The sequence below is a fragment of the Muntiacus reevesi genome, chromosome 6, assembly GCF_963930625.1.
Source record: "Muntiacus reevesi chromosome 6, mMunRee1.1, whole genome shotgun sequence".
NCBI classification, from domain to species: Eukaryota; Metazoa; Chordata; class Mammalia; order Artiodactyla; family Cervidae; genus Muntiacus; species Muntiacus reevesi.
This window is the reverse complement of record NC_089254.1, coordinates 66004410-66023134: the sequence shown is the minus strand read 5'-3', so window position 1 is coordinate 66023134 and position 18725 is coordinate 66004410. Positions and strand designations below refer to the sequence as shown.

The 18725-nt window shown below is 37.1% G+C and overlaps 1 protein-coding gene across 4 annotated transcripts in view; it reads left to right on the top strand.

Annotated features, from left to right (window-relative positions):
• SNX10 (sorting nexin 10) overlaps positions 1–18335 on the top strand; it is a 66704-nt gene extending 48369 nt beyond the window's left edge. For all 4 annotated transcript variants that reach the window (XM_065939711.1, XM_065939715.1, XM_065939713.1 and 1 more), the window contains 5 exons: positions 3470–3556; positions 6953–7053; positions 7624–7722; positions 15816–16028; positions 16484–18335. In XM_065939711.1, the coding sequence (XP_065795783.1) occupies positions 3470–3556; positions 6953–7053; positions 7624–7722; positions 15816–16028; positions 16484–16565 (582 nt within the window). In that variant the 3' untranslated portion in view covers positions 16566–18335. The remainder of the gene's footprint in view (positions 1–3469; positions 3557–6952; positions 7054–7623; positions 7723–15815; positions 16029–16483) is intronic.
• The last annotated feature ends 390 nt before the right edge of the window (positions 18336–18725 follow it).

The following is an 18725-nucleotide window of genomic DNA, read 5'->3' as shown; positions in this document are numbered from 1 at the left end:
TTTTCAGCAGGAAAATGACATCATCAGATGTGTGCTTTGGAACTGTTCTTGTTTTAGTATGGGGGATGAATTGGATACAGGCCCAGAGATCAATTAGCAGCACTTGCATTAACATTGGGCATGCTATCCGTCCTTGGGTCAGAGCACTCACAGAGGGAATAGAGTGGTGGGTGTATCAAAGGAGGGTGAAACTGCAGGACTTGGTCAGTGAGTCAAAGACAGAAGTCTGGGGACTCTAGATTTTTGGCTGGGGCTGCTGAGGATGAGATGAGGAGGAGGATGTGGGAAGGGTGTGGACTCTGTGCACTAGTGGGATTTTCAAGTGAGCCTTCTAGGCAGGAGGCTGGATATGTGGGGAGATGCCTGGACCGAGATGGAGAGAGAATCATCAGTTTGTGCTGAGTGCTTGAAACCATATGTTTGGATGAGGTCACCCTGGAATGGTAACAGGATGTGAAGAACAGCAGCTTGGGATGGCTCTCAGGGCCACAGAGACGTGGAAGGGAATGAGAAGGAAGGAAGCTTACCATTTAGCACTTCAACCAAGTTAAAGATTTTCAGGACTGAGAAAGTATTTGGAGACTTAGCACCATCGTTAATTTTGAGTGTGCATTTAAAGTCCATGGCTGTGTTCTTAGGAGATTTTTTTTTCCCTCAGCATAGTTTTAGAATCTGTTTTCAACATATGCTTTCCTACATAAAGATTAGACATAATGAGTATTAATAAAGGAAGAATCTGAGAATTCTAGCCCATTAAGATGAGGAAACTAGGCTCCTTACTGTAATTTGTCATTATGATATTCATTCCTTCTACAAATATTATGAGGGGCCTGCTCCAAGCGAGTCCTGTGAAGTCTCTAGGTCTCTGTGCCTTTTACTGAAAAATTACAGTATTAAAGTATTTGCTACTAGGTTCTTAAATTAATAAATTTGTACTTAAAAAAGATAATTGGGTTAGCTTTTCTGAATTGCTTATTACCAAGGTCTTTGGAAAGACCTTCGTGCTTTGGGTTTATAAGCACTTTCCTTTCTATGTAATATTTGACTTCATGTAGCACAATAAAAATTTTCCTGGAGCTTTCACAGGTATTTTGTAATTTGGTTCTCTTAATGAACAGCTGAGATAGGTTGGATAGGCATCATTCCTATTTTCCTGATGTAGAAACAGAAGCTCAGTGAATAAGCACATAATTTAGGAAGTAAGTGAACAAGAATTTACCCCTGGTCTTGTGACCGTTATTTCAGTGTTCTTTCCATGAAAAGGGACATATTACTCAAAGTTTAGATGTTAGTAGTTGAGCAATAGCAAACAGGCGAGAAAAGTTCTGATTTTTTTGAGAAATATTTGTCATTACTACCATCTTCAATTAATACTATGTTGAGTGGTAAAGGAGTGGTGATGCTGTAGTAACTGGATTCTATAATTTTAGTTCAGAAACCCTTTTTTAAATGACAGGTTTGTAGAAAGTTGACAAATGCATTTGTTTGTCTTTTCGTTTTTGTTTAACCTGGATAAAGGCTCACTATTTCAGTAATGGGTGCGGGTCTTCTACTGTTAATATGGAACACTGAACTGTTGGAAATATTTAATTTCTCCTGTGGGATTTTCAATAACTTCTGCTTCTCCAGTGGAAAAGTGGAGCTGCCAGCACCCTGTGAGGGAGTGTGGCTTCCATGTGACTGGATGACTGGGAGCCTTCTCCCTTAGTTGGGCTGAACAGGGGGCAGGATAACCTTCTTAGCCCTTGTCAATATTCTGTCTTGCCCTGAGTGTGTGGAGACACTGTAGAGGGTTAGATGTGGTCTACCCTGGACTCTGGTCTTCTCTCCTATTCTTAACCTATTTGTCCTCTGTTTATTGATTCACTGATGATTGATTCATTCCTCCTAAGAACTATGGGTGTGTGAAAAGCACTTCGGGAAAATGAGTTACATCCACACACTCTGGTAGGAGATGGAGGTGAAATGTGTACTCAGGGCAGGGTGCCTGGTTTCTGTTTCATTTCTGCCCCTGGTCAGGATCCGCTTTACACTGAACCAGTCACACTTTATGTAAGAGGGGCTCTTATCAACAATTGTTTTTATAATCCTTCTTATAATTAAGAATGTGCATTTAAGAAATAATGGCCAAAATGTTTAGAACATTGCTGTATTGTTGCCTTGTTTTTATTGTCTGTCTTCTAAACGGTTTAAAAATACATAATGAAAAGATTTCAAAATAAGTCTTTTTGGAGCATTAACTCATCACCTCTGTATGCATATTGAGGACAAGCAGTAGGGCAGAAATCTCCAATGCAAGAACAAAGTATTATTTTAGAAGGTGAAACTTATAGGTAGCAAAAGCTATTTAAGGGAATGTGGACTGTTTTTCTCCTTTTCTGTTAATTTTCTGTCTTGCAAACTCTCCTTTTATTATCTGCATAACAGAATGGAGGTTCTTTGTCCAGAAAACGCCATAATATTTCTTCTTCTGCTCTGGAGGATTGACAGCCTGCTTCACAGACGTGCCAAAGCAAAGCAGTAGAAAGGCCTACAATTTCAGTCCTGAAGTCTTTTTTTCTTTTTTTCAAAACAAAAGGTTAAAAATGTTTAAAGCGAAATTGAGTTAGCAAATTTATAATCACCAAATGAATAAATGATACTTTCAAAGATTATCATGCCAAACATAGCACTTTTTTGTTGTACATGTTTTCATGTTTTAAAATTAAGCTGATGTAGTGAAGAGCACTTTTTAAAAAAGTGTTTTAAATTTGACTCTGTATTTCCTGCTCTTATTATCTTTAAAAAGGAATAAAATGATCTACTCTGTATTTTTTTTAACTTCTCTAAGTTTTACCTATAACATGAGGCTGTTATGAAGAAGTTGTTTACCACATGGGAAAGTATATTTTAAAAATAGAAATGTATGTCAAAATTACCCATCTTTCTGTTCATATTACTAAGTTAGTATTGCTTATTTTCAGGGCATCGGGGTGCACAAAAGTCATTTTCAACTCTCCTTGCTTGCTTTTGACATGACCTTTGTTACTCTTTCATGTTAGTGTTCTAGCAAGTAACTTATCAGGCAGGGTCTGTAGTTTTAATGCAGAGAAATGAAGAAAGTATGAAATGACCTTTTTTAAAACTTGATAAAAATCTGAACCTATTTTTCATGATTAAAAATTGAAAGTCATAAAAAAAAAGAAAATCAGTTTCAGAATCCTCTGTTCTTATTGTCTTCATATAACCTGTAAAACCAAATCACGCCCAGCTTGGTTTTTCGTTTTTCGTTATTGTAAAATTCCATTTGTGGCAATAGTGTTTCTTGGACTTCCTGTGGTGCTTGATTCATTAACTTCTTGTTTTTTTAAAGGATTACAACCACATCAGTTAAAGCTCCTTCCAGTTTTGTTCTAGTACAGTCATTTCTCTCAGCCCTTCCGAGCCCTCCTTGCAATTCTAAACATATTTCTTTGTGATGCCCTTACAGGAATTTGTAAGTGTCTGGGTTCGAGATCCTAGGATTCAGAAGGAGGACTTCTGGCACTCTTATATCGACTATGAGATATGTATTCATGTAAGTATGCCATCAGTAGTACATAGAAATCATAGTAATTTTTAGGTAGCATACATTTGATGGATACTACAATATAAGTGAAATTTATAAAAATGTTTCTAATTCAAAGAACTGAAGTTGAATGATTGCAACTAATGCTGTCTCTTAAATGAAGTAATATGATGGTTCCTAAAGTTGAAAAATGGACTTATTTGAATTCCTTGTTGTACCTTTGTTAATATTAATATTTTAATGTTTATTGCCTTCATGTTGAAGATGTAAAACATCTAAAATTCACAAAGAGTTTTTATAGTTCATTAATGGTATTTCTTTATGATCTGTTATGGCATATTTCTGCAGACTATATTACCTGATAAATCTTAAGTTCTGAGAGGATGTAGAGTTCTCTGGAAAAGAGATGTGCAGTGTTTTATATGTAGAACAGAAAAGTGGGAAATGAATATGTGCAATTATTTTTGCCTTGGTCTCAATGCTGAGTAATTAAGAGAAGTAATTAACTAGAAATGACTTATTTTATTTGGAAATAATACTGTATCATAATCTTTTGAGGAGTATTGTGTGTTGTGTGGCCTCCTATAATCATCTTGGATAAGGGTCAGCTATCTTTTTCTGTAAAGGGCCCGGTAGTAAAAATCTTTGGCTTTGTGGGCCATACAGACTCTCAGAATCACTGAAAGCAGCCATAAACAATACATAAATGAATGAGTATAATTGTCTTCCAATAAAAATTTATTTGTGAAGACAAGTGGCGTCTGGATTTGGCCCACAAGTGTATATAGTTTATTGGCCCTTGATCATGAAGATAATCCCTTCTTTTGTCTGATTTAGTCCAGACTTCTCTTGAGAGCATAGAAATGGTCTCAGATTTTATCTGTGACTGTGTAATATTATACAAGTGAGATAAAATTTAGCCACTCTTTACTCTTCTCGTTATTAATAGCTAAATTGTTATGTTGGGTACCTCAATGCCACCAAACTCTTTTTTCTCCTTTCTTCCCTTTTTCTTTCAAACTTCCTCAGCTTTGAAAATAAAGTAAAAACTCAGAATGCTTTATTTTGATGATGGTGTTGAAGGCCATTATCAGGGTATGCCTTGCATTTTGATTTTGTTTTGGGTTTACTCATAAGGTCACACTAGATGTGCATTCTGTGTGGAAAATTATAACACGAGTATATAACACTGAGCGTTTGAAAATGAAATGAAATTCTTTAGTTGCCTTTTGACTTCCTCTAAAAAAATTTGTGGGTCAAATTTTGACATATTTATTGACTTTATAGTAGGTATGAAATTTAATTATCCTCAGGGAGTTGATGAAAGTATAGATCCTTCTTTTCTACATAAATAACTTGTGAGTTCAGAAATGTCCATTAAAAGCCAGAAATAATGGGTTCCACAAGTTCTATTTGGTGGTGCTCCGGCATTTTTCTATGGTGGTAGTGGTTGGCCTTTCTCTGAGATGCTAATAAATTGACAATAAATACATGTTCTTGGCTTGGTAGATAGCAGAAACCAGCAACTAGATTTAGAGGAACTTAATAAATTAGTGATCTCAGTGTAACCTGATCCTGAAGAGGCTTCCACCTGTTGTATGATTAGGAATGGGTGGGGAGCCTGGATAGTTCTAGTTAGCCTCGCTTAGACACTGCACCCATAGACCCATAGAGCTTTGCAGGTAGAGGAGCTGGTGTTTAACCCATTTAAATTAGCCTCAAGGAAAATAATACCAGACAACTCTGAAGTCATAGCATTTACCTGGAATTTTAAACTAATGGATGGTCAAGGTGAGTAGCCCTTCATGTGTTCTCTCCTGAGCTTGTCCTTCAAATGAAGGACTTATAGATAGACTTTTGTCTGGTGCAGGCACCACGTGGGTCTCCAGTTATTCCATCCACAGTGGTTCTGAGCAGAGAAATGAAGGGAGCTGCCCGGGACCCCGTCTCCGCCCGAGGCTCAGGAGGGTCTGCAGTGGCCTGGTCCTCTCCGGGGAGAGAGCACTGAGGGGATGCCCACCCAGCCTCACTAGGGCACGGATCCTGATGTAAATGGCCTGCCGACTGAGTCCCCAAGGGTCACGTTAGAGGGAGGCCCTGGTGCGCTCTGAAATCCACACACACAATGTTATTATTGTGCCACAAACTCCGCCTAGCGCATTTTGCTGCCGAATTGTCCACAGTGAGATTTAGGCCAATAACTACTTTGTGGACAAGTTTCTTAACCTCTCTGCATCCTGAGACTCTTTGAATTTTATAAAGTTCAGGAATACCAGGAACTGTGCCGTATATCTAACAGGGACTGTTAGGAACTAATCCTGCTATCACTGGCACTTCCCAGAGAAAACAGCCTTTGGGTGCATATTAAGCAAATTGATAACAGTTTTTGAAGTAATATCAATCCCTGGGGCAAAAAAGTTTCTCATTTGGCAGTATAAAGAGTATGAAATAGAATGCTGAAATTAATAGGCAGAATAAAGATCTTCTTACAAAACCAATCCCTTGTTTTACACAAAGGAGAAACAGCTTTGGGTAAAACCCACAGGAGAAGCATCGAGGTTTTGCTTCAGGTAGGGACTCTGAGGGTGGCTTTTCCTAAATCTGCTTTAAGGTAGCAGAAAGTACCAGTTATATCTAGTAACTAATAATAATATTAAGAAAGAACATTTGCCATTGCATATTGTCAATCCTGACAATGACCCTGGGAAACAGTAATGTGCTATTTCATCCCCATTTTCCCATCCAAGGAACTGGAGTTCAAGTCACTTGCCTTTTGGCAGAGCCAGTACTGGACTTTGGGTCCTCCACACACATACTTGTCCTGTGCACCACATGCCTCTTTCCCTTGATCACATTCTCTTGCATACCTAGTGGAGATGGGGAATGCTGATCTCTTGTTTAAAGGTGATTTCAGGATCCCAGGTGATTTGTATGGTCTGTGGTGATGGCCGTATCAAGGACGTGGCCTTCTGCAATGCCGTGTTGAGAACCATGAAGTGTCGCTAATCCCCAAAGGCTTCTCCATGGATGGATGACTGGGGTTAAATGCAGTGGATGACCCTGAGCTTTTGCTGATCATTTATGCTTCAGGATTTTGTCGAATGTTTAGGATTTGTCTCTGAAAGGAGTGCTATAGATGAGCAGGAAGCTATGTCAGGACTCAGGGAAAGTCAGGTTCATGCCTTGCCCCAGGACATCACTGCTCATTAATGTCACCCCAGCTGTTTTCATGGATGCTATGTTGGTGTGTTATATGCAAGATTTGAGTCTGGCATAAATGCAAATCTATTTTTTATTTTTAAAATCCTACTTTAAATGAATATTGGGGCGTATAGAGTGTTATAGATACAAGAAAAGCATGTTTACCTCAAGTGAGGCTTATGTTTTTTTGTTTTCTTTAAACAGACCAATAGCATGTGTTTTACAATGAAAACATCCTGTGTGAGAAGAAGGTATAGAGAATTTGTGTGGCTGAGGCAGAGACTCCAAAGTAATGCATTACTGGTGTAAGTGATTTAAAGAGTACATTGAGAAGACTTTATTATTGTATTCAATATTTAAAAATTTGACCCAGCGCTATATATAAAATAAGCAACAATGATGTACTGAATAGCACAGGGAACTATATTCAATATCTTGTAATAACATGGATAACAATCTGAAAAACAGTGGAAAACTCCTGAAACTAACATAATATTGTAAACAATATACATCAATTAAAAAATTGACATGTATTGATATATATAAAGGATTTTGTAGGCTTTCTTCTCGATTGCAATATATAGCTTTATTTTTTTGGCTGTTGCCTCTGGATTCAAAATTTACCACTTGAATTATACTCATTTATATGAGTATTGATCATGAAAGACCTCAAAAATGTTTAAAAATATTTTTTCTTTAAGTTAACTGATTTTTTTCATACCCTTATTGTATAATGTAACTATAAAATATGTGTATAATTATATAATAGTTGTGTGATAATTATCATGCATGATTTGCTTTCATTTTGAGGGATTTCTGTAACTAAATCACCTTGATTTGATGATTAAAACAAATTTTTTTTTCTTTCTCATAAGACAACTGCCAGAACTTCCATCTAAAAACCTGTTCTTCAACATGAACAATCGCCAGCATGTAGATCAGCGCCGTCAGGGTTTGGAAGATTTCCTCAGAAAGTAAGTGTGCAGACACTCTGGTGAGATGGGAGATGTGAGCACAGTGCTCCGTAAGAATTGAGGGTCCTGTGGTCAAGCTGGAGAGGATGTTCCTGTTTCTAAAATGCTGATAATCTGCTTTGGAGGGATGCTCAGTAATTCGTTTCCTATATTGTTAGTCATTCAGTCGTGTCTGACTCTTTGCGATCCCATGGACTTTAGCCCACCAGTCTTCTCTGTCCAAGGGATTCTCCAGGCAAGAATACTGAAGTGAATTGCCATTCCCTTCTCCAGGGTATCTTCTCAACCTAGGGATTGACCCTGGATCTCCTGCATTATAGGCAGAATCTAGGCAGATTCTGAACCACCAGGGAAGCTAGTTTAATCCCTGCCTCCATCCTCACATGTCTTTCTTCTCTCTGTGTCTCAGATTTCCTTTTCTTTCTCTCAAAAGAACATCAATCATTGGATTTAGAGCCCACCCTAAATCCAGGATCATCTGTCTTGAGATTCTTAATTTAATTACACCTGCTAAAACCTTATTTCCAAATAAGGTCATGATCATAGGTTACTGGGATTTAAGAAGAACATCTCTCTCAAGGAGACACAATTCAATCCTCTACAGTACCTTTCAGGTATTGGCCAATAGAAGCCAATACTAATCCTCAGAACTGTAAATCCATTTGTGCTCTGTATGCTGTGCCCATTGATTTCTTATATTAGAGCGCCATCTCGTGGCTCACCTCACACAGTGCATATTCAGGACCAAACCTTCCAGAAAGAAAACAATGAACTAATTGAATCAGATAATAAATATATACTCCCTTAAGCTATAAAGCAGAGCCAAATTGCTTGGGAGTTTAGTTGACAAGAGTAAAATTTTCCGGGAAACAAATGTACCTTATTAAAAGGCACTTCTTAGAAATTCTCTTTATTTACAACGTTTAGGATCGACATACCAACATCAGCTCTACAGTGGCCTGCTAACACTGCTCTGAGCTCCTCTAAGTGAATAACTTGTTGCTACTCTTTGGAGGGAATGTTTATAAGGGAGTATTTATTGGTGTTTGAATAGTCTTAGTGGGTTATTAGGGCTTCCCAGGTGGTGCTAGTGATAAAGAATCTGCCTTCCCATGCAGGAGATGTAAGAGACATGGGTTTAATTCCTGTGTCGGGAAGACCTGCTGGAGCAGGGAATGGCTACCCACTCCAGTATTTTTGCCTGGAGAAGCCCACGGACAGAAAAGCCTGGTGGGTACAGTCCATGGCGTTGCAAAGAGGTGGACACAACTGATTGTCTTAACACACATGCACACAGTGGGTTTTTAACTCTGGAGCACTCGGTAATGGTCGGTACTGCAGTGAAAGTGACTTGAGTTCATACTGCTATAATTACCATCCCCCCTTTTTTTCCACTCTGTAATACTGGAATATCCATCCTATGGGACAACACTCTGATCTGCACACAGACTCTGAGGCCAGACTGCCTGGGTTCAAATCCTGCTTCTGCTACTTATTAGCTGGGAATTTAGGCAAGCCTTTTACCTCCTCGGTGCTTGTGTTTGCCCACCTGTAAAATGGGGTAATAATAGTATCTACTTCATAAGGCTGTCAAGAGGATCAAATCAGTTAAGAAATGTAAAGCACTCACAACAGACTGAAATATAATGTGTGATATCCAAGTATCAGCCATTATTTTAATGCACTTAGACATGAAATAGCTTTGAGCTAATTTTTCTATCTTCCTATTTATAGATAAGGGAATAGGCTGAGTTCTATGACTACTAGTTAGTGGTAGGGCCCAGTCTCCTGAACTGTTTCTACTAGCTTCAGAATCGGAAGCCAGCTTTTGAGTTTCCTACTCGGCACCTTTGAGCTAGCCTGAAATAATATACTGCCCTCTGGCTGTCTCTCTCTCTATGGCTCACTCATCAAAGGCTTGGGTATTAAGTATCCACATGAATATTAATATTTATTTCCATTAGATTGGTATCGTGCTTTTCCTTTGAAGGGGTCATGGAGACAGAGAAACAGCCAAGGTTATAAATTGAGGGAGGGCTGGAAAAAGAAAAAGAAAACAGAGGAATAAAAATGACAGGAGAACAGAAGAATCTAACCGAGCCAAGTCCTCAGAAATCCTCACAGTGGTGTTCTTTGGAGTTTCATAGGCATGACAGAACAAAGACCTGCTCAAGTTTTTCCTGCCCTTTCCCTTTGGGGATAGCTCCAATTTTAATTGTCTATATGAGACCCAGGTGGTTGATGGCCTCTCCCTAAAGACCTGATCCCCACAGACAAGTTTGCAGAGTGGCCTGTCACTCCAGATGCTGCTGGGGGCCGCTGCAGACTGGCCATCGCCAGCGAGTCCCGGACAGGGCTAGTTGTATCCTGCAGTCTCCATAAGCATCTGGGGAGCTGTGTGTTTTCTGGAGAGAAGTGTCCTTATTTGAGATCAAAGGACACCATGTGTCTCTTTGCTTATGTGGCTTGTTAAGCACAAGGCATGTGTTTTTTTTGATCAGGAATTACTTCATTGTTTTGAACATGACCTTGCCTTGCACAATTGGGCAACCAAATTCATGCCGGTGTGAGAGTCACTAGGCTGTTGAGGGGTTGTGCTCACTTACTGTAGGTTATTCTTGCATGCTGTATTGTTTGGCAGTTTGCTGGTTGAATTTTATGCAGAGGTCATAATGGAAAGTGTCCTGGGTCAGGAGCTCGAGGGATTGTGTTCCAGGTCTGTGAATCTTGGCTCCTGGTTGTTTTCTGGCTCTGTAACCTCAGAAAAGTCATTCATTCCTGTGAGCCTTGGTTTGCTGGAAAGTGCAATAATGTAATACACACATCACGACCTCATGGGTAGTTGTGTCATTCAGAGGAGGGTTGGGAAAGGACTCAGTGGGCCAATATATGAAGTGACTGCTTTTGACCAGGCTGGGTACTGAGGATATAGGACTGCACAAGACGGACACATATCCCTGTCCTCTTGAAGCTTCCATTCTAGCGGGGAGGCAACTGCATACTTATCAGGGATGTCTTGATTCATTAAAGTTGAATCTTGATGTCATCCAGAAGTCAAATCACGGAGCAGACACCATTGTGATGTTATTTGTCCCATTATGGTCTCTGAACATTAGTCTCCAAGAGATGAATTTCACATGAAAAATGAAAGCTGGTGCTTCTATGTGGTCTGCTCCTGAAGGAAACAAGGAGTCTGATACCACACCATTGGATTCAGTCCTCACCTAAGTGCCCTAAATGCTGTGGCCCCTGCCACCCTCCCCACCGTCTTTTCTGTGCCCCGCAAATCTCGTACATAGTCCTGTTGTTTGTCCAGTGTGTGTAGAAATAGCAGCCTTGCATGTCTTTGCCTCTAGTGGACCCCTCTGTCCCCCCAGCCTACGCCCACTTTGGGAAACGATGCAACGTGCATCTCAGCCATCTGTGTCCTGACCCCACCTTGACATCCTCTGAGGCCCGTTGGTTATCCGTTAAATGAGGCCACTGTCGGTAGCCTGTTCCTTGTTTGTAGAGCACTTTTGGAATTTAAGAAAAACACACCACAATATTAAAGTACGAAATATGCCTGTGTATAGTAGATTTTTAGCATATATTTTTAATTATTGTTGGCTGCACCACACAGCATGCAGGATCCTAGTTCCCTGACCAGGGGTTGAACCTGCACTCCCTGCAGTGGAAGCACAGAGTCCCAACCACGGAACCGCCAGGGAATTTCCTTTTTAGCATGTATTTTTAAGACTTGGTTTTTAAACTGGTGATGATGAATGGGAATGAAATTAGGGGGCTTCCCAATAAATGCCCCGAATAAACATGTTTCTTTTTGAATTCTTAAAAAACTTGGTTTTTATATAAATTTTGAAGTTATAAACCAAGAGTGTTGTATATATTCAACCTCTTTGAAACAAAAATACTGCTGTTTCTGTGCATAGGTATGTGTCTATAATATAAATATGTATTTTTTCCATTTTAAGGTTATCTGTGAAGTAATACATATTTGATAGCAACGTATGTAGCCTGGCAGTCTTCATAGAGAAACTAGAAAGTTGTTCCTTTGCTGAGATACCAAATAAGAGGAATTTATACCATTTTATTGGAGAAGGCAATGGCAACCACTCCAATACTCTTGCCTGGAAAATCCCATGGACGGCGGAGCCTGGTGGGCTGAGGTCCATGGGGTCGTGAAGAGTCGGACACGACTGAGCGACTTCACTTTCACTTTTCACTTTCATGCATTGGAGAAGGAAATGGCAACCCACTCCAGTGTTCTTGCCTGGAGAATCCCAGGGACGGGGGAGCCTGGTGGGCTGCCGTCTATGGGGTCACAGAGTCAGACACGACTGACGTGACTTAGCAGCAGCAGCATACCATTTTATTGAAGACTGGCTATGTTTAGCTTTTTACATGTTTTATCTCAATACCTCTGACAATATTAGGAGTCAAGTTTCATCTCAGTTTTATAGATAAGGAAATTATAAGCAAGGTGGAGGCACTATATTAATCCCAGGAACTGGCAGCTTTATAATTGGAACTCTTAAATGCTAGCTAAATTAGTTGGTATGATTGTGAAATTTTTCAAATATATTCATTTTTTCTCTGTCTTGGGTATGATCTCCCTTTGGGATTTCCTCCCTGGCTAATTTTAAATTGTAAGTCACTTTTACGAATAGTCATGAACAAAGAAGTTATAGACTAAATTATAAGCTCTGTTGGTAAGTCTCCAGCTATGAAACTGGCATTTCTACTATTTTTTTGCACTTTGCTATCACAAGTGGGCGCCAACTTTTCTTCTTTACTGAATTCATCCCATTAATATAACTACACATACCTTACAAGGTAGACTTTCATATAACAGTTCTGTATGTCTTAAAATTTTAATGAATTTATATAAAAAATTTTTATGAAAGGATATCATGGAAACACTACAGCTAGTCCTATACACGCACACACACATACACACACACACGCACAATTTTTATAAGTCTTTATGTTCAATAGAGGGCACCACAGCACAGATCATGAATGTCTTCAATGAAGATTTGTAGGTTTTATTTTTTTCTCATGGTAAGCGGTAAACAGGCTGAATTAATTTTTTCCCCTACATCAAACTGGTGAACTTCCACCCGCTATACAGATGTGTATGTATATCATTATATTGGGTTCTGTAGACTCAGGGCATCCTTAGTTAGGGTTACATGGCTTGCACAGCTATATATATTCTCAGCTGAAGCAATATAGAATGCACCTAATAAACTCATGTTGAGGAAAACCAGATTTTCAAATGTGTTTAATTCAAGGAAAAACAGGTTTTGCTTTGTTTAAAGTTATTAATGGAGAAAGGAATAACTTTTGACTCATGTTATAAATAGCTTGTGCTTAAAATTCCTTTAAAATTCTAGAGGCTATTTTTTTGCTCCTTTTATAAGGGCTTGAAAATTATATACATTTATTTTTATGGAGACTTATAAAGGTGACATTTTACTGACTGTTTTACAAAGTATTCCTTTAAGTTTGAAGTTTATTTTAAGTTTGAAGTTGATTTTCTGCTATTAAATTTGTTTGTGGAAAATGTGGTGCAAGTATGACTAGGGTAAAAATAGGATTTAGTATTATGATGGCAGTCACAATACTCTGATATATAGTAAACCGGATATTACTTAAAATGAACTAATTTTGCTTACTGAACCAGATGGGAAAATTCTGTGAACATTGTATATTTTTAATTTTGGAATGAAACACTTGACTGAAAATAAAAATCATAAATACAATTTAAAAATTATTTTTGCTTATTTAAAAATTATCCATGGAGTATGGTGGCATAAATTTAGCCAACCAGACAGAGGAAATTCACAAAACCTAAACTGGGCAGATGTTTTTGCACTCAAGAGCCTGTGTGGTTCTTCAGATGCTCCCAGCCACATCCTTCTCCCCTTTCAGAATTGTGACCTAGGGGTGCCAGGCTCCCTCTGACTGTTCACCTGTGTGTCCTCCAGATGGCAGTATTAAGCAGAAAAGACAAGACTGGGAAATAATGAGTCTAATGTACAGTAAAATTGGAAATTGAATTATAGTTCAAGAAAAAAGACAGTAGCCTCGAGGTCCTGATCAACCTGGACTCTGATCACTTTTGTTTGCTGTACCCATGTGTTAGGTTACTAGCAAGTTAATAACAGCGTGTGACCAGTTCAAGGCTCAATAGAATTGCTTTAGACATGAAATAAAGCTAAAATGAATTTGTGTCCAATATCATTGGCATTAGTGCTCATTACTTTTGTGGTGTAATGCCTCGAAGCATCCAAAATCAATTTTAAAGATTACCCATTATTTTATAAAGAAAATAAAACACATTTCCAACAGAAACAAAGCAGTAAGTATAATCCCATGAACAGTTACTTTTAACATGCGGGCAGGAAACCGCTGACAAAAGGACACAGGAAACACTCAGTTCAAACTTCACAGCGACTGCAAGTTAATATTAATGGGTCGTTGCTATATAAATCTTCTCTTGATTTGAAGCATTTAAAACAAGAGTGGTAAACATTTATAAATGTAGAAAATAAATCTCAAAGAGTAGTAAAAAGGATTTACTACTTTACTCCTTGTACTTGGTAAATTAATCTTTATCATGTGATATGGTCATTTACTGAGGGAACTCAGGGCAGAGGACATGGAAGAGTGGAAATATTTAGCTATTTTGCTTGAGGCTTTGCCTTTTAAAAACGCACCAAGGTTTTACTTTTCATTTTAGTAGGTCAGTAAAGAATGTTTGCTCAAAAACCATTTGTAAACCTATCTGAAGCAAAGAGGACAGCCAGATTTTGGTTTTGATACTGTGTATTTTTCGATGCTTGCCTTCTTTAAGAAATAACTGTCTTATTTGAAAGAGAAGGAAATATTCCAGTGGACTTGGTTTTTAAGTAAATTGATATGAATGATCAAAAGAGATTTACTTTTCTAATTAACTTGTTTACTTTTCTAATTAACTTGTTTTCTGCATGTAAGAATGCAGAATATAAGGTAAGTTTTGTTGGTCTGAAATACTCTATTTCTCATAGATCTCCATATGAAAAATCTGTGTTGAACAGAATCACACTTGAGTTTCAATGTTTCAGGCTTGTCCCCAACATCCGGTCTTAGTGTCTTGTGTTATATCATTGTTGACCTATTAACAGAGACTAAATTATCATATGTCAAAATCGTTGCTAAAAAGAGAAAACCAGTTTTTATTTAAACATAAGGGTGTTCTTTGATATGCATTTCAGAAAAGACACATTAACTGATAAGATGAATTTGAGCATGTGTACCTTTTGCTACAGGGCACTTTTTCATTCTCCATGTAGTTTCATTCTCCATGATGTACTAGCTGAAATCTGTTCTCCCTTTGTAAACTTTGATCTTGGAATGTGGGAAGGCTAGTATGCACTTATTACAGACTTATCATACTTTAATTACATATATGGTAAAACTGGCTGGGAGCAATTTTATTTAGTGACTCATTTTAAAATACATACACTGCTGAAAATTTTGGAGAAATTTCTAGTCAATCTTAAGTATTCAAAAAACACTCCCTCTCAATTGAGCCCTTGTGAACCTGTATATAAGCATCTTTGTAAAGTTTGAAAATGTAAGACATGCTGAGAAATGTATTGACTTTTTAATATAGTTTTTAATAGTCGTTGAAAGTTTTGATGTTTCATGACAGCCTAACCAATAAAGATCACAGAACTGACATGCTGGTTGGCAGTAAATTTTTTAAAGGCAGAATAAATTTCTCTGACTATCTAAGCAAAATATTTCCATAATTAATCCACATGGTCATAACAGATGGTTAAATTGAAGAAATGTCCTTGAAGTTATTCTTTTAACAGATGTTCTTAACTATTAGCTTCATGTTTTTACTCACCTAAATTTCCAAATAATCGAATAAAAGTTAACATATGCTTTCATCCTTTTAATAGGGAGAGTCTGTAATTGATGCCAAGTTTGCCATAGTAGAGAAATCACTTCAGTGGCATATTTCTAATGTTTTCCTCTCTCCCACCCTATAATTGTCCCTCCCTGCGCACTGATCGTGTCTTCTTTTTTCTTTTACACAGGGTTCTGCAGAATGCACTTCTGCTTTCAGATAGCAGCCTTCACCTCTTCCTGCAAAGTCATCTGAATTCAGAAGACATCGAGGCATGTGTGTCTGGGCAGACCAAGTACTCTGTAGAAGAAGCAATTCACAAGTTTGCCTTGATGAACAGACGTTTCCCTGAAGAAGAAGAAGAAGGAAAAAAAGAAAACGATATAGATTATGATTCAGAAAGGTATTTCCTTGCATTTTGATTTAACATATACGTATTTATATAACACATCGTACACGTATGCGTGTGTATAGACGTATACACACACTCCACTTTTTGTTGATGTAATACTAAGATAATGAAAAAATTAATTGACTGAGATTTTATTGAGCTGTGACAGCTCATCATAGTACTCTTCACACACACCTCCACACTGAATTAATGAATGCAGTAGAAATTCAATTATCTGCATTCTGATTATGTGACTTTCATTTAGTCAGACTTGAATTATTCGCGTTTAAATTATCTAGCTAAAAAAATATCCAACTGCACTCCAAATGGCTAATTAAAAGTCCAAATTTCCTGTCTCTCTTTGTGACTGGAGATAATTAAAGTTCTCCTCTGTTACTCAGGCTTTGAGTGTGTTGTGAAAACCAATTTCCTCTTTTTATTATTTTCCCCCCTCTCTTCTTTTCCAGTTCATCCTCTGGGTTTGGACATAGTAGTGATGACAGCAGTCCTAACGGATGTAAAATGAGCACAGCTCCACAGGAATCCTGAAAAATAATTCTAATGTTACCATTTTAGGAATAGCAAATTGTGTCCAGTCATAGAGAATAAAGCTTGCGAATAATATATTCTTACCTAAAGCTAACTGTCATATTAAGTATTTAAATTCGTAAAGATGTTGTGTTGTTTATTAGTGGTATTTTTATGTTGTCTTATTTTGGCTAAGCTTCTGTGAAAAGCTAAAAGCCTGTGAATGCAGCACTCTCCTTGATCAGCGCACGCTATTGGTAAAACGAGATCCTGCCCTCAGATGAAATGATTTATATGTTTAAACAAAATCTAGTTGGCTTTATTGCATTTTAAAAGATAGGTAAATAGGTAGCATTTCAAATCCAGATGGAGCATTTCTCCTTGTATTACTGGGGCAGTGTTAGCATAAACACAGCAGGTATGTGTATGACTTACGGCACAGACCAGAATGCCTCTCTCAGACAGGCAGCTGGAATTTTGTGGGTACCTCCTCTGCAATGGAAAAACACTGAGCTTTGGAATGGTTGATTGAAATATTTTAAGAGTGTTTAATCTTTTCATTATTCTATTTCACACTTAGATGGAAAATGTATCTTACGAATAGAGACATGTTAAAATAATGTTTACATCTTTAAAAATAAAAAGCCCAGAAATAGCTCTAGTCATTTTGCTTATATTTGCAATATATAGAGGGCTTCCCTGGTGGCTTAGCAGTAAAGAATCTGCAATATGTAGATTCAGAAATACATTTTCATTGTCCAAAATCAGCTTTAACACATGGTTTCTGGGAACAAACCATTTGTTTTCATTATCTGTGTGTAATTAGAATTAGAGGTTCATGATTTATTTTCTGACTTAATGTGCAATTTCTTATCACTAGATAACTTTCAGTATCAGTGACAGTTGCTTGTTACTTTAAGTTAAAAGTAGGATCTTATAAAAATTAATAAAATTTGCCAGTAAATATTCCCATGATATGTAAAAGGATATGAACTTGCTAATTTCAGAATTAATTATTCATTTTTTTAAAAGTCCTTTCTTTTAAGGCATCTGCCTAAGGATTGGTATAATTTAACAAAATGTCTTTTCTTATAGTGGTCAAAGATAAAATATCTTAGATAAACTACATTGAACGTCAAATTTCAGATGAGGCAGCATTTTCTTGAGATAACTGTTCATATTTCTTTCTTGTTGAATGGTATGAAATATCTCTGAAATTAACAAGAAGATATCTTTATATAAGGGGGATAACTTGTTGCTTTAATTAAATGTTACCTCACCCTCATTTTAACTAGGAGTTTATTAAAAGTTACTGTATTATTTTAAAAAGTCTGTGAAATGCTTGTAACAGGCTCAACAGAAAAAAATGAAATTTAGGATACGAATGATTTCTTTAATTTTGCCATTTTGTTTTCTGTTTGGTCTAAAATGTTATTGAACTTTTTGTAAATATTTTTATTTAATGTATCTTGGATCTTACTACTTTTATCATCTAAGACTCATTATTTTAATACTGGAGAAAAAAGATTTAGCAATTTCTTTTTATCTTGCTGACATGTGAAGTTTGCCATTAAGTCATTTCAGTGTGGTCACCAGCTCCTTGGCAATATGCATTTGTATTCATGTTCTGTTTTACAGTAGTTTTGAAAAGCATATATCGTGCCACCAATTGTAATGTAATTCTTAGATGATGAGACTATAGCTGTCAAAATTGATATTAAGTAATGTGTAATACTGTGGTATGTAAACTTCATGAGATCATCATTTTCACATTAAACATGAAAAAAACAACTTGTTTGTTGCTTATTTTATACAATATATTTCTTCTGACTTAGATCTAAATTCAGTGTATTTCTGAATCATCAGTAATTTTTAATGGATAATTTTGGTAAAATTTGATTTCATATTCACTGTAGTTGTATACATTTAAGGCGTTTAGCCTTGGTTTGGTTGTTTTGATATCTAAGTACTGGCTTCTTAAAACTGATTTCCCAACAGCTGAGAGATTTAAATGAACTTCAGCCCCTAGTGGCTTTCTTGCTTTGTTCAAGTCTCTTATTATTCTCTGGCATATTTTTATAAAGCTTTCTTTAGAGAAAGAAAACAATTACTTACATAACTAAATAAAATAGATGTTTATTTAAAACTATTTAAAATGTAACAAATTTAAAGAATTCTTAC